This window comes from Hipposideros armiger, unplaced genomic scaffold (genome assembly GCF_001890085.2).
Source record: "Hipposideros armiger isolate ML-2016 unplaced genomic scaffold, ASM189008v1 scaffold_6, whole genome shotgun sequence".
Taxonomy (NCBI): domain Eukaryota; kingdom Metazoa; phylum Chordata; class Mammalia; order Chiroptera; family Hipposideridae; genus Hipposideros; species Hipposideros armiger.
This window is the reverse complement of record NW_017731356.1, coordinates 4,775,484-4,800,722: the sequence shown is the minus strand read 5'-3', so window position 1 is coordinate 4,800,722 and position 25,239 is coordinate 4,775,484. Positions and strand designations below refer to the sequence as shown.

General features: G+C 40.7%; 1 protein-coding gene and 1 long non-coding RNA gene across 5 annotated transcripts; one reads left to right on the top strand and one right to left on the bottom strand.

Annotated features, from left to right (window-relative positions):
• Positions 1-851: 851 nt before the first annotated feature.
• On the bottom strand, positions 852-16,289 carry ZBTB37 (zinc finger and BTB domain containing 37). Of its 4 annotated transcripts, XM_019648219.1 has the most exons (5): positions 16,134-16,289; positions 15,402-15,601; positions 13,320-14,276; positions 11,382-11,481; positions 852-5,927 (listed from the first exon to the last, which is right to left on the bottom strand). In XM_019648219.1, the coding sequence occupies exons 3-5, from the start codon at positions 14,240-14,242 to the stop codon at positions 5,439-5,441; spliced, it is 1,512 nt and encodes a 503-aa protein (XP_019503764.1). In that variant the 5' UTR covers positions 14,243-14,276; positions 15,402-15,601; positions 16,134-16,289; the 3' UTR covers positions 852-5,438. The 4 variants fall into 4 exon arrangements, with proteins under 4 accessions (XP_019503764.1, XP_019503773.1, XP_019503752.1 ...); XM_019648228.1 differs by lacking the exon at positions 15,402-15,601 and having other exon boundaries at positions 13,320-14,279; positions 16,134-16,229; XM_019648207.1 differs by lacking the exon at positions 16,134-16,289 and having other exon boundaries at positions 15,402-15,680.
• A 147-nt stretch (positions 16,290-16,436) lies between these two features.
• LOC109385726 (uncharacterized) lies at positions 16,437-20,298 on the top strand. Its single transcript, XR_002124678.1, has 12 exons — positions 16,437-16,525; positions 17,121-17,173; positions 17,372-17,404; positions 17,605-17,646; positions 17,951-17,982; positions 18,279-18,327; positions 18,610-18,649; positions 18,803-18,832; positions 19,023-19,077; positions 19,799-19,826; positions 20,007-20,046; positions 20,225-20,298. It is a non-coding gene; the product is annotated as an uncharacterized LOC109385726 (long non-coding RNA).
• Positions 20,299-25,239: the final 4,941 nt, after the last annotated feature.

Sequence of the window (25,239 nt, the reverse complement as noted above, 5' to 3'; positions counted from 1 at the left end):
ATAATCAGAAAAGCAACATTCCAAAATCTCAAGGACCCGCTATGACTATAAGTAGAAAGGTTCTAAGACAAGGTGGAGCTAATCTAGGTGGATATTCTGGAACCTTACAGATGAAGATTATTCATTACTAAGAGAGTATATTATATAAAACTTCCTAATATCCAATGTAGGTAGTGAAGAGGTGCCCTAGGGGAGGCTAGGTCACTCATCCAAACTGTGTGTGTGCTGTAGAGCTTACCACAAATGAGAATCGAACTCACTGGATTGTATTAGCATGGCCTCCGAGCACTTTTTTCAGATAACTAAACCGAATTCAAAGAAGACCATGTATTGTTTCCAAATGGGGAACAAATATATCCTCTTTTTGCAAAGAATTGTTTATTATTATCCTAACATTTCCCATTTTTTCCACATCTAGCATGAATAAGCAATTTGAACGGTAAGAATGAACATTCACAAAGCAAATATATATGGCCCAATATATGTTTAGAAGAATTACAGACAGCAACAGAAATTGGAAGATAGGGCTCAGAAGAATCTGAAATCCTCAGATGTTTCCTAATGTTTTAGAACAGTCATTAGACAAAGAAAAGGGTGACGTGGCTTTTTAATATTCCATGTGGAACAGAATGAGTTTACTTGGGGCAATTAAAATGAAGACTTACAGGACAAGCAAAAGTTAGAGGTTTCTAATCTAGAGAAACAGTACTTTGGATAAGAATCAAACCACTTATTCATAACAGAAATAAAAATTTAATACTAGTGGGAATAAATTCATTCTTGCCATCATTATGCAAACCAGTTCAAGTGAACTCAGAGGAATGGCAAAACTTACTTATAAAAACATTATGTTTTTTACAGTAATTTATGTAAACATGGTACTCATTTAACCTTACATCATTGTGCATGGAAATTATTTTTAAAAATTACTTTGTTGTATCTGTAACTACCACCCTAGACTTGAATCTACCTGCACCTCAAAGGCAAGGTCAAATCATAAGGCCTATTCTAAATGCTTTTAAGCAATGGGAATCATCAAGGAACTTAGGGTTGTGAGAAAAGGAACTAGAGAAAGATGGCAAACTCTGTCAAGACACTGACCATATGGCGATATGAACTGAAAACCTTTTAAAATTTATGAATATATAAAGGCAAAATGGCGGGATTGACAAATTTTGGGGGTAATTCCTCCAAACCTAATTCTGAAGCTGGCAAATTCTTCTGTCAAGTGTCAGATAGTAAATACTGTATTTTTGGCTTTGCAGGCCATGTGGTCTCTGTCACAAGTCTCAACTTTGCTATTAGAGTAGAAAGCCACATGCAATACCTCAATGGGTAAGTGGAACCCGATTCCACTATCACTTCCTTTACACAAACAGGTGGCCTCAGGATTTGGCCGGGAGACTGCAGTTGGCGGAACCTGACCTAATTCATAAATCCTAGAATATACTTTGCTAAGGGGCACCATCTCAAATTTAGGGATTTACCTGACTGAATTGCTTCTTGTCCCTTTTCTAAATCTCAGCACACAAAATACTTCAATATTTTGCACTCTTTCCCATATGGCATAAGAGCTCTGTTTTCAAAGACTAAGTTCAATAAAATGTATCTGTCAGTCCTTGAAGAAGTTAAGTAACAGATAAGGAGAAGAATGTTTGAGGAGGAAGAAAACGATGTCTGGTATCTGAAAGAAAAACAACTTCCAGGATTCCAACTCTTTCCTGATTAAATGCCTTTCCACTATAATTAAGAAGACTTCTGTCTTTGTTCAATTTACTTTCCTTTCCATTACCCACTATTTCCATTTCTTTAAGTTAGATCTTCTAGTAAAAAAAAATAGTTTTTAACAGTCAAAAGAAACAAAGTTAGTGTCAAGTAACAGCTAAAACTTTTTAAAAGTTATTTCTGACCAAAGACTATTCAGCTATTAAGGATGAATTTCATTATTTCACTCTTCCGCCAGACCACTTCCAACCAAGGCCAAATTTTAACTATGAAGTTAGGAGGAAAATGGTTTCTTTCTATTGTCATACCATCTTTGGAAAACCTTGTTTCACTGATGAAGAGGGAACAGGAAACATTAAAACAAAACAAAGCAAAACAAAACAAGAAGGCTGCTTTAACTGCTATCTCCCTTCTTCTCCAATCTCTATCCTATAATAACTAGTTTATTTTCCATATTCAAGATTTAACTCTCTGGTCCAATGAGATGGCTTGGGGGTAGTTTGCATCTTACATAAAATAAAACTTACATAAAAGCTCAGTTCAGAGGTAAATATGGTTCCGAGTAAAGAGAGAACAGGTCATCAGAAAGAGCCTTTGTGCCTATGTAGTGTTGCTGTTGGTGCCAGTGCTGTGTTATACTGGTCCGAGAGTTCCGAGAGAATAAAAGGTGCCCCCTGGAATGAAGGTAGACCGACACATGGCCATCTCTCTTCTTTTGCTGAGAACATTGGGTAGCTCCTTCGCTATGAAAGGCCACTCAATGGATGAAAACAGTCCCAGTGTTCGCTATTTCACGGCATTAAAGTACTTGGCGATGATTTAGCTCTCATTGCTAATGCAGTTCCCTTCACAAGGTGACACGTGCAAGTTAAGATTTGGTAATGAGGTTTCAGCATTAGCTAAAGTCCATTTAGTGCACCCTTAAGGGAGGTATCCTCTGTGCACACAACAATACAGCTATTCACTAATGTAGATAGAAGACTAGTAACTCCTATGACCCTACAGTGATGTTAGCTAAGAACTCGTACATGTCACAGTGAAGCTACAGAAGAATCTTGGATAGTTATTTAGAATAATAATATCTCTTCTAACTAAAATGGGAAAATTGCCTTCAGAAACTTGAATTTGTTTAAAAGCTGGCCTGGCTTGAATTTTCATAATCTCATGGTTCTGAGCTACACCGATTAGGAGGAGAGAACCAGCAAACACGATAGTGCTAACGTGGTCCTAGATGACCGAGAAGCACTCTATTCACAGTATCAATGCAGCAAAAGCTATTAGAAGTGAATGAAAAGGGAGGGGGACCCTAGCAAACTCTCGTAGCATTTCCACATCCATTAGACGGTCCCTACTTCATTTAAAGTGTTTGTTGCTAACCCTGGCTGGAGTATTTTGCATCAGGCTGCAAAGTTCGTCTTTACAGAAATTACTGCACTTCACCTTTACAATTTGGTAATTGTTTAAGAAGCTCTATTTTCTTACATAAAACCTAAGAAACAAACTAACAAAGCAATAAAGAACTTTCCAGCATACTACTTCTTAAAAGTACGATGACTTCATCTTTTTTGGTAGGCTGAAAAGCTCCATCTAAAGCAGCATACTCTATACTTCTCACCTATTTAGTAATGGCAGAGTTCACTGAAAGCCTTGATTACCAGTTGAAATGTTTCCCTCAAGATTTTCATCTAATTTCAACTCCACAGAGCATAGCAGGGCCCTAGGCGAGTTTTCACCTGTTGTCCAATGGAAGAGAATGCCCCAGTCTATGTCTTCTGAAGATAAGATAAAGCTTCAACACTGTGTTTAAGGGTAGGCTCTTAAAAAAATGGTAGCATCATTACATTCCTATTAAAAGACGCATTTCTGTTTTTCCAGAAAATAACCATTCTCTAGTGATACGGTGCAGCTGTAAGTGTATGTACAGTTCCCAGATTGCTTCAGAGTTACCCTATGCACTCTATCTTCCTGTTATCAAAGAAATGCCATCTTCTCTACCCTCCTTTCCACAGTCACAAAGCATTCTCACAAATGGCTCCCCAGTGCAGGCATGACCAGCCCCTCTCCCAAATCTTTTACAATTATCAATGCCTCTGCACCAAAACCATTTCTTAAACCACTACACACTTAAATACTCTTAAAATATGAATGGTCATTAAAAGAAGCTAGAGATTTCTCTTTTCTAGTTGCACTGTAACTTGTATGCATCTACTTGCCTGCATCCATTAATCCTCCTCCTTCGTTCTCTGCATGCAATACAGGGCGTCTAAAGCTCGACGTTTGGGAAGTTCTTTCTGGCTCTCAGTGCTGGATTAAGAATCTCCGAAATACCCAGAATTACCAAAAAGGTCCCTTGAAGTTTTAAAAATCTTAGGAATGATTAAGTAACCAAACCTGATCAAAACAGATGCCTTGATCAGCTTATTGCAACATGGCTGTGTGTGATGTCTCCTGGTAAATGCCCTGTACTGTATTATTAAAAAGCAAAGCTCTTGGAGTCACCAGCAATTTGCTGATGGTTGGTTATGAATTACTAGGTTTGCAGACACGAGACATGGACTTAGTGAGGTTTTTCTATTGGACTGAAAATATAAACTATCACATATGTAGAGGGAAATGGAATTGTGGTTGCAGTAGGAACTATAACGTTGAATTTCTTCAACTACACTACTGCAGAAAAAAATGTGTTTAAAACTTCATATAAAAGTTATCAAATATGGAGACTTGTGGATTTAAAAATACAAACCCAGGCTCATTTCACTGGAAAATGACATCTTTGATGTGTTATAATATTGCTGTTATGTGACAGTAGGAGCCAAAGAGACTGGATGAAACTTTGGTAGTCAGCCTAACGCATTAACTCATCTGGACTAGAGTCATTTCCTAACACCCAAAGATACATGAGCGCTGTGGTTTACAAATTCCAATCAGTAAGTTGCAGTAGGCTCTGCGCTGTTGCACATTTGCAAACCCAAAACTTCCTTCCCTGTTCCCCTCACCTCAACACAGCACTCGAACCCCGAAGTGTGGCAGTACCTATGGCAAACACCGCTGCTCATTTCACTTCCAGTTGCCTAAAGTGCTTCTGGGGACGCTGCCCACTAAACACTGCTCCAAGATGGCTGCTTACACAAAACAATCCGGCAAAGTATGAGATGCCTGGTCAGGGTAAAGATAAGGTCTAACCTTTCAAAACAATAAGAAGCACCAAGATTCTTTTTTTTTTCCCTTGAAATGTGAAACTGCATGTTCTGGCAGGGAAGGAAGAGATTCCTCATGGTCACCATCACAGTTCCTTCCTTCTTGCTTGTGATTGGCTGGTTCAGATGATCAAGGCTCCTGCTGCGTGTTTTAGATCTGGGCAACTATAGCCGCTAGGATGATATGGACCAAAGTACAGTCTTCAAATGTGATTGGTAGATAAATGACTGTCATTGTTTTGTTAAAAAATTTTTTTTCTTATAAAGTTAACAAACCAAGGCTGTTGATCCCTGAATTAGAAAGGTGATTTGCTTGATTATTTTCCAAAGAGTGAGGTGGGAAGGAGGAGGGAAAAGCCTCTAGTGCTTTTGTGGATGTTGCTGGTCCTCTAGTTTGGCAACATCTTCCGTTCTGGTGACGTGGCATTTTGTGAATCGAAGTACCAGCCCATGGCCCTGATGCCGGCCTCTCACGGCCCAAAGGGGAAGAGGGTCTGCCTCCTCCCCCTCGACGTTTCAGTCGGGTCCAGTGGTGGACACCGAGCCCTGGGCCGTTTCCCCAGGAGCAACTGTCTCTTCCTGTGAAGGGGACTCTTCCTCAGCTTGTCCCCGAGATGTGACAGTTGTTTCGGGGGAGATGCTATGAGGCCCCTCCAGGGGTATACAGCCAGGGTGGTTTTTGCGAAAGTGCTGATTCAAGATGGCCTGGAAGGGAAAACTTTTGCCACAAACATGACAGTGAAAGGGCTTGTTGCCCGTATGCTTGCGGATATGATACTCCAGCTGGTCTTTGCGGGTATACTTCTTGCCACACATGCGACAGACAAATGGTGTGATCCCCATGTGCAGGCGCATGTGCCGGTCCAGGCTCCCCTTCTGGTTGAAAGATTTGGCGCAGTAGATGCAGGTGAGACGGGGGTTGTACCGGAACCACCGCTCGGATACCTCCTGCTCTCGGAGATACTCCACATAGCCACTTACTCCCATCATTGCTGACTCTTCTACCTGTGCCAGGTGAGGAAAATAAGCACAAGAGAACATATTTTACAGTGATAGGCGAATCTGAGGCCACTCATATCATCCTCTTGGACTCTGATTTGCAATTATAGCTAGACAATCATGTAGGTACTCAGACAGTACTGGTCCAATAGAACTTTCTGTGATGATGGAAATGTTTATTTATTGGCACCATCTAATAGAGTTAGCTATTAGCCACATGTGGCTATTAAGCATTTGTAACATGACTAGTATGACTGAGGAACTACATTTTTCATTTTTAATTGCTTCCAATTAATTAAAATTTAATAGCTACATGTGACTTGGCTAATGGCTACAAATATCTGACAGTACAGAATACATTATGGCAAGCACATTATAAATTATGTTTATGGCATTATCATTAATACCAAAATTTAATCCATCAGTAACTAGCTTTATAAAAATGCATATAATGTGTAGGCAACAGTATTCTTTTTTATCCTGAAGTATTTCAGTACCATGCTAACATATTATCTTCATTCTAACACTACTCAAACTTTAACTGACCTCAGAATAGAGTGAAAGGAAACCAGACTGCGATATGAATTTACTAGCGTGGTTACTCTTGCCTCTAAGCTTTTCACAAATTGATAGTCAGTAAGCACTTACTGACTGATTACTGTCCCCCGAATACAATTATAGGTACCTCAAAGCAAGAAGTACAATGCTTGGTTTCTGATTTTCCTCTCTGAACTAAAGATACAACTTCTGAACAAACTAGACAAAACAGAGAAATGGGAAATACATATTCCTAATGTTGTTCCTAATTCACTTTTCCAACTGCTTATACTAAAGGTAAGTATCCTTTAAATACAGTGCACGAACTATTATCTAGTTTTATATACCTATTATTTACAGTGGTTCTGAATTGATTTAAACAGATTATTATAAGTAAATAGAATAATCTGTGATTCATATATTATTTCTCCAACCTCTTAATTTATAAAGTACCTCCCACCAAGTTAAATTTCCTACATTTGATAACAAATTTACTTAGGACATTAAAAAGCAATTATTATAAAAGCAGAATTAGAACTCTGCTGTTAGACAACTAACCCTTTAAGTTACTGCAAAATAAATGCTTTCCTTTTCTCTCTGATTTACTTTCTTTCTTTATGAAGGTCAAATGATATATATATATATATATATATAGTATTTTAAACTTTTTATTAAAATTTTGAGACAATAGTATGTTGAATCCCACTACCCAACAATTATGAACGCATGGACATTTTTTTTCTTTACCCTCACTCTCTCTCTCCTTTCTCATGTTATTTTTGAAAAAAAAAATCCCAGACATAATTTCATCCATAAATATTCTAGCACAGGGGTTGGCAAACTTTTGAGACGGAAGAGCCGCCATGGACAGCAAACTGTGGCTCGTGAGCTGCAGGTTCTGAAGTAAAATTCAAAATGAAAATAAAACTATCATAGTTTCATTTATAAAATTTTTAAAGGATATTATTCACATAATGGTGATTATGTAAAAATATACTTATGGCTCTCGAATAATTTTTAAATTGTTGAGGGACAGGATTTGCTCTTCCCAGGGGTCAGCAAACTTTTGAGATACAACATACCCAAAGAGCCGCATGTGGCTCACGAGTTGCAGTTTGCCGACCCCTATTTCTAGTATATATCTCTAAAATATGAGAATTCTTTTTTCTTAATATAATCAAAATACCACTATCACACCTAAAAAAATAACAATTAACTCCTTAATATCAATTAAATAAGACCTTAATTTTTGGTTCTAACCTAATCTGACAGTTAATTATCTAAATAGTCAAAGTATTTAATATGTGAAATAAATATGGGTTCCTCCTATCTGAAAGCTGGGAGTAGAAATATATTCCTTTGAATGATCTTAGATTTATAAATGGTTTTCATTCAAAATTCTATATTATTACCATTAGTGGTATTTTTAGCCTGATGGCTTCTGAAGTTATTACATATATACATACTTATGTGTGTATATATATGTACCTATACATAGATATTAGCAATTATTCTTGTGCCCTTTTCTTGAATTTCTAAACATGTGTTTTGCTTCCTTTCACATACATTAGCTACAGTGCTTTTCAGCATTTCCAGCAGAACAGAGGCAGTTCTCAGGCTTGGGAAGCAGCATGTGTAGTCAAGCGCTGAATAGTAAGACTGAGGTTTTAGATGATTTCTGATTTGTTTTACAGAAACTTTCTTTCTGCTCCAATTCCCTGGATAACAAACTGAACTCACACAAAGACTGAGGGATGATCCCACTAAACGGTCCTGGGTGATCATGGACTAAGTGCAGAACCTCTCTGGGGCTTAGCTTTCTCATCTAAAGTGAGGTTAGCAGATGCTTTGCCAGCTCTCCTGGATTCTCAGGAGAATCAAACGTGGTAACAGTAGTTTGAAATACTATTTCGAATGCATGTTATTGTACCGTACAGCAACTAAGGGTGCTGAAACCTGGGTTTAAATCTGCGTCCTACTTACTGTGTGACTTTGAGCAAGTTATTTAACTACTCTATGCATCACTTCACCTGGCAAATGAATATAATAATAGCATCTACCTCATAGGTTGCTATGAGCATTGAATGAGTGAATGAAGTGCTTAATGGGGCTCAATGAATGTTAACTACTATGATACATTACAAACTCACAATATTATTCATAATCTTAAGGATACTGATTCCCTAAAAAAAAAATCCTGCCTAACTTTAAGGAAAGTACTCTCATATGTATGGTCCACAAGCAGAAAAGTAAATAAATGTATTTTAGTTATCTGTGATGAACTATAATCACAAAACTGACACATTATGGTCAATCTCATGTAAAAAAATATTGCAGTAAAGCTGCAATAAAAGAGCCAATGAGTGAACATAAACTGTAGATTAGGTCCTTGTCAAAGGCAATGATGTCTTTGGTAGTTTTATTCCTTTGAACTTTAAGAAGCAAGGACAAAACTGGCTGCCTCCTGGTTCTCTCTGTCACTAAGAGGTGGGCCATTTCACTCTTCCCACTGGGCAGTTCCCTACTAGACTGTAAACTCTGTAAGCCCAGGGCCATCTGCACTGCAGAATATTCCAGAACTTGACCAGTGCCTGGTATGTAGATGTGGAGTAACTATTTTTTTAATGAATTATTCCAAGTAATGAATAAATTCCATATAAATGATTTCCACATTTTCCAAAACAAATGTGTCTAGATTCTTGACATGATCTTCAAAGCCCTCCACCATCTTAATCTTCAATTACTAATCAGAGATTCAAAGAACTGATGGGACTTCAAAAATCATCGGGCCTGGTTCTTAATTTTATTTACAGATCTCCAAAACGGGGGATTCCACAGGCAATTAAATAATCCCCTACTTAGTAGGTGCCTTTTTATTGGACACCTACTAAGTAACCTCAGTTACTCAGAATTACTTAGTGGCAAAACAACTCCTACTTATTGGGTGCTGGATAAGACAATGTCAGATATAAAGGTTACAAAATGTAGACTCTGTTCTCAAGGAGATTTCAATCTAGGAGACACAAAATTAATGCAAATAAAAAAGAATGATTTATATGAGTCAGTAGAGAATTAGGAAAGATTATATCATCTCATCTGCAAATACTACAGTAGTTCAAGGAGCGGTCAAAGAGGACTAGGCTAGTTAGGGCATTGGGCCTTGGGTGTACCCAGACACCTGGGAAGGACAGGTCATCCCAGACTCAAGGTGCTGAAACAGGAGTAAGTCTGACGTGGCTCTGACTTGAAACACAGAGAAAGTCTGCCTGTTTGGGATAGATGGTGAATGCTGATGGGTGGTTAGAAAGGCTGGGTTAGAAAGAATATGAGGCCAAGTATTTTAACCTTCACATGTAGAAAAAGGAAAAAACTACAGAATTTTTTTGAGTAAAGAAGTGACCTTAGCAGTCTGTGCCAATTTAATCACCCTTATAATCAGGAAGCTCTTCAAGTCTATCAAAATTTGTTCTCACTGTAAGTCCATGTCCTGTTTGGTTCTTTGTGGCAGGAAAAAATAACTGTGAGTAGACTCACCATAATAAACTTTCATACATGTTAGGGCACATATTAACTCATCTCTTAATATCATCTCCAGACAGTATTTCTTTAGAGCCTGTACCTTCTGCTTCAGTCAGCTAAATACCCTTGTAGAATTCCAGTTTTTACCCCTATTCCATCTACATATACAATAAGCTATCTCTTTTTATTTCATTAAATATTGCATTTAAACTATCCTGAGTATCACTTTCCTTAAGTGGATATCGATTCTAGTAACTGCCTTTTAAGCACTCCTATTCCCACAATACTGTTACTGAAGTCTACAGTCTTAGCTATACGTTTTTTGTGTATTTTGTTGGTCTGTCTTATCTCCCATTAAGTTGTAAGGTCTCATTGCTGTATTTATTTGCATAACAGTCACCTTCCCTTAATCATCACATCTTATTTGAGAGATAAGGAGAAAAAGTGCCCTAATTATATGAGAAAACTTACTTTTCCTCCATGCTCCTAATGTTTTCTCTAACACCTTATTAAAACTCAAAAGTTCTCTTGTAATAATTATAATTCCCTTTCTGGTCCGAAAAATTGGCATGATAATATCTAAGTAAATATAGTTTGTAACAATGTCTCACTGCTGTTACTATACTATGTTCACAATAAACATCCAATGTTTAGATAAAAACTAAACAAGATACTATCAGTATAATGTAGAAGCTAAGAAAATTAGCAACGTAATCTTAATCCAGCAGCATTTCCATTTAAAGGGCAAAAGTGTTTACAATGTATTATGTTCTACTTAGTGAGTTCACCATCTTTTTAAAAATCAATCTCCAATGACAGAGACCTGTGAGAAAAAACAAACAAAAATATCAACCAACTACTTATACTGCTTGCTAAGGAGAGTTGCAAAGAAAACAGAAGACACCATTCGTATCTTTTCTAGAATATTTTAGTCTAACAAAAGATTCACAAAGAAAACGAATCAGAGATACAAGCATACAAAAATGCAAACGTACACAAAAACGCATAAGCATTGGTTTACAAATACACAATACTACATAAATTAATTATGTAGTGTCATACCTGCACATGTACAGAGTCGGACTCTCCATCCCAGGTCCTAAAGGACCTGCATGTAGTTTTGGGGATTATTTTTTTATTACTACTCTCAGAACTATACACTAGTTCTATAAACAGAAGAGTTCTACAATCTCATCTCCTCTACTTCCCAAACTCTGCTGACACCAAAAGCATATTTCCTGCATGCTCACAAGCCAGAATGAAGAAAAAGAATCAAATACAGTATTTATTTAACAGGGTCACCATTTCCTCTCCTACATCTTTCCTTTCTGGTTCATTAATTCTATTCACACACAGTGGCAATTTCTTCAGCCCCCTCAGCAATCCTACCTCCACACTACATACCTGGGAGCTGGGCTGCTTAGGCTCATCCATTCTCCCAGGAGACTCACTTCTGGCTCTGTGTCTCTCCGTCAAGGGGACAACACTGCCGGAGGGGCTAAATCTGTCGGAAGAGGAGGAAAGAGGGAACTAATAGAACAGTAGTGTCAAGGAACTTAAAAATCGTGATGTCCACCCTCTTCATCCCATGGATGCTTGAGGAAGGGGGAACAAACTGGACAACAGATTACTAAGAAATACTTTCAGAAAGTTAATATATAAGATCTGATTTGAAACAAGACAAGAAATGTTTGCCCTGGTAAATTTAAGAACTATGAAATGACACAGCAGATAGACCACACGACCCCGGTGAAGCTAAGGCTAAACATAAGCTTCTATCCTTAGTAAGTACTGGGAAACCATAAAAGAATACATTAAAACTGGGTCAATAATTTGGTTCTTCTATGTAACTATTAGGTTTTTGGTTGTTTCTTCCCCCAAGCCCCATGATAACTTGTTATATATTTCAGGTTGTTGATACATAGATCACAGAGATTTAAAAGTCTTGGCATTTAAGCTATTCTGATACAGTGCCAACATGAGGGACAACAAGTATTGTGCTCAAGAATATTTTAACAGGCCGGCCGAGTGGTGCGTTGGTTAAGAGCTGGCTTGGGACGCCAGAGGGCCCCGGTTCAGATCCCACATATGAGGGCCAGTGACACTGCCCTCTACAGCTGAGATGTGGAATGACGGCTCGGCCTGGAGCTGGGCTGCTGTGAGTCACTGGCGACGGCGTAGGCTGCAGCCACTGCTGCAGTGGGTTGCCATGGGCTACCGTGTGTAGCCAGCAGCCAGCGTGAGCGGCCAGCAGCCGCAGTGAGCGGCTGTCCAGAAGCTGGCGACTGATCTGCCTCACCAGGGAAGAGCACAATAATGGTGCCAACTTGGGCCGGTGAGGCAACGTCCTCCACAACTAGGCTAAAGAACAAAATGACAGCAACTTGTCTGTTCCCCTTTCCCCAATTCCCCAGCACTGTTCCAATTCCCCAATAAAAATCTTAAAAAAAAAAAAAAAGAATATTTTAACTATTAAGGACAACGAGAAGGAAAATACTCAAGTCAAGACCACCTAAAGTGGGTACAGTATATACTATCTTAATTTCTGTGACACACAGCTCCTAAGACCAGATGTGAACCAATGGAAAAGAATAAATTACCAATCTAAATTGGTAATATTTCTTTCAATGGAGACTTTCTTTCAATTTACTTAGATGAAAACTATTGCTATTTCCACCGAAGAGAACTATGCTAACAATTGCAGTGTACTGGAAAGGGAAAAGGGAGGCACAGGTCATAGTAGCACTGGTGAAAAAAATAGACTCTCAGGCTGGTGATAGCCGCAGTCCTCAGTGGAAGACGACAGGGAAGACATCATCAAATGACAAATGAAAAAAGGAAGGAAAATCATCCAAAAAGCTTTTCTCTGGAATTACTGTACTGCGATTACATTAACTGAAATAGAATAATCAGTGCCGGTGCCATGCTTCCTCTCATTTGGTAGGTGGGGGCAAAGAAAAGCAAACAGTGCTACAAAGGCAAGTGACAGTCCTCCCAGGCCACCCACCTGTGTGACAACATACCGGCTGATGGTCAGCTCCCTGCCTGGCCTTCCCAGGAAGCCCTGGCAATTACTGATCCTCGGGTGGCGGCAGATGGTATTCTGATTCATGAAGTGTCTAACTTTACCATAGTTCTCACAACACTGTGAATACTTCGGGACTAGAGAGCTTCCTGCTTTGAAAAAATAAGAATGCAAGTCTTTTGGCACACCTTCAGTTTCCCCAACACCAACTTATTTGGGCCAAGAGCCTCAAATAAGGAAGATGCTCATCACACAGGGGCCCGCTTTAGTGAGGTCTACACCAGAGCCAACAGGTGGGCAACCAAAACTAAACCTACCTGTCAATCTCACTGCTCGTGGGCCGAGCCGCCTTGGCTCCTGAAGATCCTAAAGCATAATTTTCCTGGGCCATGGAACCATGGCCGGTGGTGTCAATCACCATGGCAGTGACCTCCTCCGCACTGCTCCCATCTTCTCCGGAAGGCTGATGCTCAGGCCCCAGCCACTCCTCCAGGTTTTCAGTTTTGATGTGTACGGCTCCAAGAACCCTCACTTCATCATCACTCCGCGCCCCTCGGTCGGCTACTCCCGTCTCCACGTACCACTGTCCTGCTCGGTTGATCCGCAGAATGGGCTCCCGGCCCTCCACGTCAGAGCTCTGCTCGATGATCTGCGGGCTGGTGGACTCCTCAGGAGGACTGAGCTCCCTGATGTCCAGCACGGCACTCACCTGACCTCGCCGGCTTCCCTTCGGGGCATTATGTCGCGGGCTCAGGGAGCGGTTTAGATTGGGGGTAACCCTGGGAGACTCTGGCGGTCTGTCTGGGTGCTTTGTCCTTGTCTGACTTAATTCTGCTTCCACCTCAGCAACGTTAATTTTGAAATGAATGCCCTCCAGGATCTGTGTGCATTTGTCTATGATATGCTGCATCTGCAGAAAACTGGCCGCTGTCAGGTAGCTGATGATATCTGCCAGCTGCAGGCATATCCTCCCGGTGTAGCAGAAAGACAGGAGCTGTTCAAACACAGTAGGGTTCTTGATGACTGAAATGGAGACAGTACTCATCTCGTTCAAGGACATGTGATCCCGGAAATAAGGGGAGCTGGCAGCCAGGACCACTTTGTGAGCCCGAAAAGCTTGTCCTTGTACGTTGACCACGATGTCACAGAGCCGACCCTGCATGCGCAGCTGGTTGAGATGGCTGAGGACAGAGTTGCTGAAGTCAGGGATCTCCAGTTGTATGTTACCACCTTTCTCCATGGTGGGGCCCGAGGGTGCAGGTAGGCATTCAACCCTGCTGAAAGAGGAAACCATCTTCTCATTAGTAATTATAATCCCACTCCCCTCATGCTTTCCAATTTAAACCTGTTTAAAAATGTTACTTGGCAAATTTTCAAAATCTCCCAGTAAAAAGAGAGAACCTGTCTTATGTTTAGATATGGAAAAGTAGTAACAACAGGTTTTTCAGTTTAGGTTTCACAGCAAGATGCCATGAAAAACCAAAAAGTGATTGTTAAAGACTCCTAAAAATTTCAGTTATGCCCATATCTTCCTTACTAACAAGCTATGCGACATCAAAACAAGTTCAATAAATAGAGGGGCGGGGAAAGCAGTTGTGACAGCTTTTGTTGTTGTTGTTGTTGTTGTTAACTATAAGGTATTTATTTGCACACCGAATATCAAATCCTGTGACAACTTTTCTTTGCAGGAAATAAAAGAGACCCAAGTTTTCTGAATAAATGTAACGATATAGATGAGTTGATTAGATAGCCCTCTTAATATTTTACTACTGTTGCATGAGTTATGTTTATTATTGTATAAAGTCACTAATGTCCCACAAGAATGTAAGCCATTATTTCTAAGCTGAAGAGCCACAGCCTTCACAAAAAGGCTTTGAGTGTGGGACTGAGGCAAACTCTAGGTTAGGAAAGATGCCACAGATCCCAAGTAAGATGCAGAGACCTCGAAGTTCACTCTCAGAATTAGGAAAGGGTAGGTAATACCTGGCTCTATCTAAATTCAAAGTTGGGAATTTCAGGGTGGTGGTGATATACTGTAATTCTGAAATTTAGTTCTCCAAGTCCGGTAAAAAAAAAATAGAGCACTTACCAAGTATGGCTCATATTTTTACATTAAAAGAATTTTTAAAAATAGCTGAAACACTCGGCCTATATAACTGCATCCAATATTCTTCAATGGTTGAGAACAGTTTGTATAAATCCCAACAGGGAAGCACTGACTTGAACCCAATGTGTTTCCACTTATCAGTAAATTTACAAAACATCAGTTACTTAAGCCCTGAAACTTCGGGAACTTATCCTGACAAACTCCCAGTATCGCCCCGCATTTACGACACACTTATCAGTCAATAGGGAAGTGTATACACTGCTTTCAAGAACCAAACGTTAGCCAATCTGACCTTTTTCCAAGGCGTTTTTGATTGTTTGAAAACTTTTAATCCAATAAGAGCCTCTGTCGATGTCATCATGAATGCAGATGTGTTTATTGTGGAGCCTACACCAGCGCCTTTTTTGTTTGCTCCTTCCGGCAATTCCCCAGTGAGGAGGAAGCCCCTGGAGTAAGGTCTGTCTCTACCGTCGGCACTGGAGGGGGTGAGAGCTGTAAGAGGGAGAATCGGCAACGGCATGGGGTTGGCCCCTCCGGTACTTGAGCGGCTTTCGCCTGCGTTAGGAAACGTGGGGATCGGGGAGCTGGCTGAGCGGCGACATGTCACCGAGGGGCGGGGGAGGAGAGGGGGAGCGAGGCGTGCGGCCCCGCAGCGAGCCATCAGGTGAGGGTGAAGGACCGGGAAGGGGGCGTCGCCCCGGGACTGGGTCCAGGCGGCAGGCGTAGGCGGGCGGGGAGCTGCCCAGAGGTGGGTGTGTGTCTGGGTGTGGCCGGGCTCCGGTGGGGGAGGGGGCCGCCCATCCCGGGGTCCTGAGGGAGGGGCTCGGCGAGGGGGCGGGTCCGGTACCTCAGCCCGGCCCGGGGCCAAGAGGGTGGAAGGTCTCCGGGTGCCTTGAAGGGGGGTGAAGGGAAGTGGCTGAGCGCCCCAGGAGCAGGCTGCGGCGGAGATCGGGCAGGGCGGCCCCGGGGTAGGGCAGCGGGACCGGCGTGTGGGGCTCGAGCCCAGTCAAGGAGCAGCACCTACCTCCGGGGGTGGAAATGGGCCGGAATGGGCCGCAACACCGTCCCGGAAGTGAAACCCCCCACCCCCTCCCCCAGAGCGGGCGACGTGCCGGAAGGAAATCACTCACTCTCACACCGCCCGCCTTCCCCCTCCCCAAGCGCTTTCCGTCCCTCGCGCCCCCTCCCCTCCGCTCTCTTCCTCCTTGGTCGGTAGGAGGGTGGGAGCCTCGCGTCACGCGGCCGTTAGTGTCCCCGCCCACAATGACGAGGGGGCGGGCCTAGAGGAAGTGCCTGGAGGAGGAGCTGAAGCCGACGCTGGCGGGGAGAGTGCGTCATGACGTCACGGAAAGCAGTCTTTATATAGAGGCTCCTGGGCGCCATCTCGGTCTTTCGAGGCTGGAAGTCGGCGTCTGGGTGAGTTTTTTTTCATTTAGCGGTTGCTAAATGGGTTCGTGGCTCCAGGCCTCCAGGGCTTGTCAGTTAAACTCGCCTTAAACTGACTGGCATTCCTAGGCCAGTCCCAAGCCAGTGCGTGACCCACAAGATGAGGATGGTAAAGGATTGCGCGTTGCGTGCGGGCTCGACCTAAACGCAACTACTCGGTTTGTTGGGCGGAACTGCGGAAAAACCTCGGCTCGTATGCTCTGCCTCTGATGAAGCCTGTGTTGGTAGGGACATCTGAGACTGTTGATGAATGCCAACAGCTCTGATGGCGGCGCATGCCGAGTCACCCTAGTGGGCCTTTTGTCAATGACCTGGGCCGGAGCCGCGTCCTCCAGGAAGGTCGTTAATTGGGGTAATCCACGTGGTTCTTGAAATCGCTGCATTCTGCAGTGCACCATTGTTTGCATCAGTGGTTCTTAACCTTAACTTGGTGCATTGCTCGATATCTTACGTGCACCCAATACAGCCATGAAATGGGTGGTATAAACGATTTGCATAGGTGATAAACGACATAATGCCCAATTTAGAACAAAATGAACTAAAAGAACTTTAATCTTTTTCTTAGGAATGATGCTGGACACGAGTGCAGCGTGGCTTTTGTTGGCTTCTGATGGACGGGTAAGAAACGTAAATACAGGGGGAAGAATGAAATCTGCTTAAAAGTGGTCTTTTTTGTTAAGCCTGTGATGTTTTAAGAGTAGTGGACAGAAGGGATTTCTGAAAAATTGTATTCTGAGGCTTAAATATTTAAGATGGTAATATTGAACTTAATTGCACAGTATGATTGATTGGATATTCTTTGTATCTGTGTTCTAGTTATGTGCCAAAGGAATGAGAACAGCTGCTGGGGTAAGTTAGTGAAACTCCCTTACAGAGGGAAGCTAGGTTGAAAGTCCACTGAGTGCCACAATGATGATTTTGTTTGCTACTCTTGACTGTGAGAATGACGAGAATTACTACCACCAGTATCCTAACTGAGGCACACAAAATGGTGATTTAGAGAACATAGTGGTTGCACCTAAGTTTACATGACGCTGTTTTCTTTCCAGGTCCCAAAGCACAAGCATCACGCTCTAGCCATGGGCAGACAGGTGAGAAACCTTTCATAGTCATGCTACCCAGTGTACTTATCAATTATTTTTTAAGAGATTGCAAGTTGCCAAACCAGTGCTGATGTTTAGGGTTTTCCTCCCCATTTCAAACGTGAACTTCTACACTCATATTTTCTATTTAATGCTGGGGGACACTTGAAACAGATACTATGATGGTTGCATAGTTCAGCAGATTGAATTGTGAAGAGAGATACCATTTGTCTGATGTGTCTGGTGTTGAATTGGTTTGCTGCTAATTGCATATTGTGAAGTACCACCACTGAATCTGGCTTCTTTTTTGTAGGCACTAAAAAGAACTAGCTGGAAGTTGATGTGGTAAGTAGAATTATAATGAAATGTCGGTAACTGGGCAAACGTGACAAGACCGCCAGTGGCGTTCAGGATTGCCTTCTAACGTACAAATAATCTCAATGCACTGAACGCCAGACCCTGTCCTGTTACCCTTAGTAAGATGTCATGATTTGTAAAAGCAGCCTGTATGATGATAAGCAAATACTGAATGAACGTGAAGGTTTTAATTATTAGCTCTACCTGATTTCAGGCCTTTTTGGGGAGGTTTGGGAGGAGAAAATTCACCTTTGGCTATTGTAAAACCACTCTTTATTTTGTAGATGGACTTGAGTGTTGGACCTGTCGGGACTGGTTTTATTGTCTTTTTTGGTAAGTATTGGTTTATAAAATGTCAATAGACTTAAAACTTACTGAGGATACTGATAAAGTAGTGCTTAACTACAAAGCTACTAATGACTTACTGCATATTTGGTTAGTGGATGCATGTTATGCATGCTCTGGACGGGGTTTTTGTAATGATGCTGACCAAATGTCTGACCTGAAGTGAACGTGTAGACAAATCTAACACTGAAAAACCCTGTGACAAGTAACTGAGGAGGGAAATTAATGTTATTTAACATATTAGTGAAAATAGCCTGTTTTCTCTTCTAGCTACTGGATACACATTTGATCCATGGATGGCATGCTTGGGGTAAGACGTGGAGACAATCCTTTGGCTTCTGGTACTCACTGATATTGGTGAAACGTGATGGCCTTGGTTGCTGACTGTTAGTGGTGTCTAATGTTGCAAAGACACTAGGCAGTTTGAAGAAATAACGCAGTCTTAAAAAAAATTGTTTTTCAGGTGCAGATTTTGGAAACCTTTCATATAAAGGTAGGTACTTTGTTGATCTTCCCTAATCTTACTAAGCAAGATGCTGTTAGTGATGATTTGAAATTTAAAACAGATGGGAATCTCTCTGAAAAAGAGTGAAGATTTTTTAAAAACTGAAACAGTACCTGAAAAAATTTAGAAATTGACCTATTGCTACTACTTGTTACTAAATTTGATTAAATTTTTGCAGGTGTGAAGAGTTGTGTTGGCTACCGGCCTGGAGCAAAGAGTTTTTTTAAGCAAAGGTATAGTAGTTTCATGTTTGTTTTCTGTGTTTAAGTGGTTTAAAGCCGATACAATGATGATAACATAGTTCAGCAGACAAACAGTGATGAGCAATGTTGTCTTTCGCTCCTATCTGATGTATCTGGCTGGCTGCAACAATCCTATTTATAACCTCAAAAAGGGGAATTAGCCATTGTCCCACAAAAAACATTCAGGGGGTTGGATAACTAATGTCTCATGCAAATGTTCTGTTGCATTTAAGGGTTAAGTCACATTTGAGGGAAGCATAGGTTGCATTTTTGTGAGGAAATGTTTGTGGCTTGTGGCTTATGTAAATCTAGTTAATACCGGAATGGTTATTTAGCTGTTTTAATTTTTAATTAGGTTGAATATTCCACTTAGATTCACAGTAAAATTGAACAGGAAGTGCAGAGTTCGTATATACCCTATATTTACACATCTCACTGTCGATACCCAGCCACCAGAATGGACCTTTTGTTAAAATTATGAACCTAGATTATTACCACTCAAAATCCATAGTTTACATTAGGGCTCATTCATGGTGGTGTGCTTTCTATGGGTTTTGGACAAATGTGTAATGAAGTGCACCCACCATTATGCATTAAAGGTTTAGAATAGGTTCACTGCCCTAAATGTTACTTAATCTAAAAGTTAAGATGAAAAATGGTGGGAGTTAAGTGGGGCAAATATCCAATGAATGTCCTTTTTTTCATCACACAGGCAGAACTTCTGTACTGAAGATTTCAAGGTAAGTCAGTCTTTGGTATAATATTATGTTACAATGTAACCAGTGATGTAAATGATTCTGCCAAATGAAATAGAATGATATCACTCATAAAACCGTTCCATTTTGATTCTGAGGTTACTTTACTAACATTACTTACACGAGCTGTTTTTACCATGATTAACATGTGGTCTTTGTTTTTAGGGCATTTATGACGACAGTCATGCTGCTGACTTGTTGAAAGGTAAGCCTTGAAAACATCAGTAGTGTTGCCTTATTCCAGAATACATGATGATCTCACCCCAACTTGAACTCTCTCACTGATTACTTGATGATGATAAAAGATCTGATATTCTGTGTACTTCAAATACCATTAGAATTAAAATGTAGAAATGTGACTAAAAACAGCTTTTTTTCTGCAGGGAGCTGGATGGATGCTCATGGGATAGAAAGAAGATCAAATAATTCTAATTTAAATAAATTTTTATAAACCATCTGGTCCAAGCCTGCTTATTTCAACTTAATAGGATGAAGGAAGGAAAATATGGGACACTTTGTAAGTAAGACCCTATGGCACTAGTTCCCTAGTGTGATAACAGCTTGTTGGCATTTTCATGTGTTTTTTACAGGATGCCTCAGGCTTGAAAGTGCACATTATGCTGAGGCATAACCAGCTCTTAGTGGTCCCCTTAATGTCCAAGATGGGCAGTTGCACCATCAAAACAGATACACAAATGAAATTGCAAAGAGCAGATGCTCTTAATGTCAACAGTGGTTGAGTGCTGAAATTAGAAAAGATGCATTTGCTAAAAGCACCATGGTGATGGGTCTCTGGCAGGTGAAAGATGCCACAATTGCAGTGTGAGGGGGTGATGGGTTGTCTCTGAGGGACTCCCCCCAAAGATGGATATTTTAAAAGGAAAGCCTAGAAAGCAGTAGGACAAATTAAATTTTGAGGTCAGTACTGTGGGTAACCAATGTCCTTGTATTTTGAAAATGAGAATTTAGGAGAACTAATTGTGCAAATAAAACTGGAGGCGTGCACTTAGGTTAATGAGAGCAATAGTTATTCCAGTGGGTTGCAAATTACTCCCTAAATTACCAGAAAAACCATTAGCTCTTTGGCTTGTAACATTGAAAAACCCCAATAGTACCTGCCAATCAAGTTTCAGCTCACTTTCCAATTTAGCATTTGGAGCTGGAACACTTGTCATTTCTCTTAGGATTCTGTTTGATAGCTTAGTTGTGAATATTGCAAATCTGGAAAAAAATGGCCACTGTTTTCCTCCAAATACATTAGGTATTGTTGGTTAAGGTCAGCTCAGAGTATGAGGAAATTGTTTCAAGATCTATTAGCACTCTAGCCACATTGATATCCATACTTAGAAGTTTTAAGCTTTCTTCACTTGGCTGTTCTTCAGAAAAGGGGCAACCACATTTAAGTTCCTGGTCCCTACTCAGAGGTCTCCGCCCACAGCTCTGACATAGCCTGTGTGAAATGGAACCGTCACCTGCACTAGCTTCACTTACCTGCTTGGCATGTATTGGTTCCATTTTCCCCTGGTGGAATGTGAACTCCATGAAAGGGAGTTAACCCGGTTTTGTTTCCAAGCCTGTTCAATTACCAGTAGGTGGTAAATATTTACTGAAAGAATTCAGTATGATCAGTGAATCTTGAGTTTTGGTGATTGGGTGCCCAAAGGCTGAAGATAACATACCTTGATTTTGAAATGGGGAATAAGTTACTTCTTAATGGGCTATGTCCTGGATGAACGCAATGGCTGGTGGGGAACTACCACAAAGTGAAAAAGCTAATCTGAAGGGACACGTCTAGTGTACTAGAATACAAGCATTAAGTCTGTCTTATTTAATAGACATGGGTGATGAGAAATAACCTATCTTTTGTGTTTGCTAAGTGTTTCAATCCTTTCAACGGCAGCAATTTTTATGTATAAATAGGGTAGTTACCAGAGGCCACCGACAGGTAGGTTAGTTAGTCAATAACACATGTTCATCAGAGTAATTGACAGAATTACGGTAATACTGAAGCATTTCAGGACTGGAAGGAAGGGCCAAAACCACTAGAAACACTACAGGCAGGAATATTCAAGTCCTGAACTGAAAAGTTCAGTGGTGTACTTGGGAAAAAGCCGGCTTCACAGAAGATGTGGAGACTGGAACATGAACCCTGTATCCAGAAGGATTCGGCTGATTAAAAATTGTGACCTTAGACTGGCACTGGTAGGAGATTGGGTTAAGAATCTGATGGGCTCTCAAATTCTAGTCACTATTCTACAACCCATCACATGCACTGGGAGAGGAGTTGGCTAATGGGCTGTGTAGTAGGTTGCTGTTATGCACTGGTAACGTTTAAATCACTGATTTCTGGACTTCCAGTATCTTCACTGATTTGGTCCCCTGAAAAATTACACCTATTTACTAAGGGAGATCCCATGTAAATTAGTTTCATTGAGGAAAATGGAAACCTGTTAATTGATCCAAGCCATCACAGCCAACAAATGGCAGTTCTAGTTGAGTACACGATCTGTCTGGTTGCACTCTGGTTGCACGTCCTGCCAAGATCACAGGACGACCTCCATGCAATTCCACTCAGGCTGGAAAGTTGGATCCTGTCATTCAAAACCAGTGCTTGTTTAGCCTTAAAATGTGACAGCTTTTAAGGTAAATTGACTTTCATCTTTAATAAATCTGTGTGTTTACAGATTTTTAAAAGGATCCTCAAGCTCTTTCACATCCCTGGATTGATACATTTTAAGCTTCAGCTGTAAAGCTAGGGAATGTTGGTGTACAGATGAGAGAGCTGAGATGACCCATAGTGACCTGTTCATCCCAAGCATTTAAAGGAAGGTCAGTGCCAAGAATTAAGCTGGCATAGCAACAAGCTGCCAGCACTTGAGGCAGGGTTTTGAGGCCTTTCCTATTGTTTGGGTTGATCCTGGCTTCTCTGCATGGTTTCATCTAAGTTTGCCCAATATCAGTATCACTGGGTCTCCCCTACCAGTCTGAGATCTCCAGGATGAGGACCACAATTGATCTTCATGCCCCTCCAGCTTCTAACCCAGAGCTTGGCATGCATTAGTCCAGAGGTCAGCAAAGTGGCTCATGAGCCACATGCGGCTCTTAAATTGAAAAATGAAAATAAAACTTTCATTTATAAAAATTTTAAAGGATATTCACATACTGATTTTTGTTTTGTTGTTTTAGCTGAGCCATCCTGCCACCTGTTAGCAGCTCAGCTCGGGCATCAAACCGCTGTTGCTCAGAGCTTGCACTCTTGAGCGAGCTCTTAACTAAGCCACTCGGCCGGCCCTGATTTCATTTGTTTTATGGCTCTTGAATAATTTTTAAATTGTTGTGAGGGACAGGATTGGCTCTTCCAGTCTCAAAAGTTTGCCAACCCCTGTACTGGTCAAGCATTGACAATTAACCCAACAGATGCTGATTGGGCACCTACTACATGCCAAGTCATGTTTTCAGTGCTGGGAACAGATCCCGGAGAACAAACAAAAGTCCCTGCCCTCAGGGGCTTTACATTCTAGTCTGGCAAACAGAGCAAAATGTATCAGATGATGTGATAAGTGCTACAGGGGAAAAAAACGGATGTGGACAGAGGGTGCTGGTGGGAGGCAGGGGCTCATTAAAATACCGCTGTCAGAGACATCTTCACTGAAAAGCATCTGAGCAAAGAAGATACCAGGGTGTGAACAATGAAATTACTTGAAGCCAAGTTGCTAGTGTAGCTAGGGTGAAAGCCTGGACCTGGATCTGGCCTGGTGAACACCAGGAAAAGCAAGGACACCAGTGTGAGAGGAGCAGAGGGCGCACGGAGGAGTGTGGGAAGACACGGTCAGGTAGCAAGAGGCAGGTTATGCCGGCGGAGGCCAGTGTAAAGACTGGCTTTTCTCTGACGTAGGAGATCCTGGAGCATTGTGAGGAGTGACATCTGATCTCTAACGGACTGCTGGCGGATAAGGAATTCTATATACATTATATATAAACTATATATTATGTATTCTTGTTCCTTCTTTTATATATAAGTGCCATTTCCTGATTTGGAACACTTTGAGAAGCATATTTAAAGATTACAAATGTGGGTACGCCTTCCTTTATACAGCATTATATTGTTTATAATTCTGCAATTTCAGTTATTAAATCTCGACGTTGAGTACATGTCATCTAAATGTTTTGTGTGACAATGGGAAGTATACATGAAGCACTTGTGCCACATACCATGTAGTTTTTTTCTAGAAAAACCATGTGCCAGTGTTTGCTACAAGCTGAATTACCTGCTTTTTCCATAGAACACCATTTTTACTTGAAAAAAAGACTGACAAAGATTATGTTCATATTTGGCAGGTAGTTTCTCAAAAATAAACAAGTAAGTTTGGAAAAAACTGATGGTATTTGTTGCCCATGCTAAAATTCAAGCTTTCAAATGAAAATTAGAATTTTGGAAAGTTTGTATGTCACTGTGCACTTACAGCTTCTCCATACTTAGACTTGTGGTGAGATCAGTAGTGATATTAAGGTGATTTTTTTAGAAATTATAAAACGAAATTTGTCAACAGTTGGAGGATTTGCGTAACAGTGAACCAATCATTTCCAAATGATCAATGTGTACTGTTAAACATTACGCATAGGTACAAACTGTATTCAAAATATGACATAGACCAGCGGACTTTCAGTAAAGTTCATCTATATGGTTCAGATTCCACATTGCAAGTAACCTTTAAGGAACTCGTAAAGTTTTGGTGAATATAAGGAAGAATATCCGTAACTATCAGAGAAGGCTATTAAAATACTCCTCGCCTTTCTAACTTTATATCTTTGAGCCAGATTTTCTTCATATATTTCATCCAAAACAATGTATCACAACAGATGGAATGCAGAAGCAGATATGAGAACCCAGTGTCTTCTATTAAGCCAGACATCAAGAGGATTTGCAGAAATGTAAAACAATGTCACTCTTCTCACTAATTTGTTTTAGAAAATAATTATTTTTAAAATAAAAATATGCTATTTATGTTAATGTAATGGATTCATTATTTTAAAGTGAATAGTAAATACTTAAGAAATCTTAACTCCTACTATAGTAGTAGAAGACCTCTATAGAGCTTTTTGGGATCCTCAATAATTTTTAAAGACTGTAAGGAGTCCTGAAATAAAAAAGCTAAATAAGTCCATTGTCTTAAATACAGAAGACTGACTTAAATGTGCCCTTATGTTTACAACTTATATAGCTACCTTATCTAATATTTTTGTTGTGTACCTGGTTATTTCTCATGAGAAAAAAATATCTTTGAGGCAGCATCCTTAAGATGAGTTATGTGTTTAGCAAACAATCAATAGCAAGAGATGTGACCGTTGTCAGAGTTTTGGTTCTTCAGAGAGGAATTCTGGGAAAAGGCAGAGCAGC

Excerpts from the sequence above, each read along its gene's own strand:
- ZBTB37 (XM_019648219.1), bottom strand. The coding sequence starts at position 14,242 with ATGGAGAAAGGTGGTAACATACAACTGGAGATCCCTGACTTCAGCAAC. Across the intron at positions 11,482-13,319 it reads ACGAGCAGTGAGATTGACAG|ATTTAGCCCCTCCGGCAGTG; the intron begins GTAGGTTTAGTT and ends CTCTTCCGACAG. Across the intron at positions 5,928-11,381 it reads CTAAGCAGCCCAGCTCCCAG|GTAGAAGAGTCAGCAATGAT; the intron begins GTATGTAGTGTG and ends CACCTGGCACAG.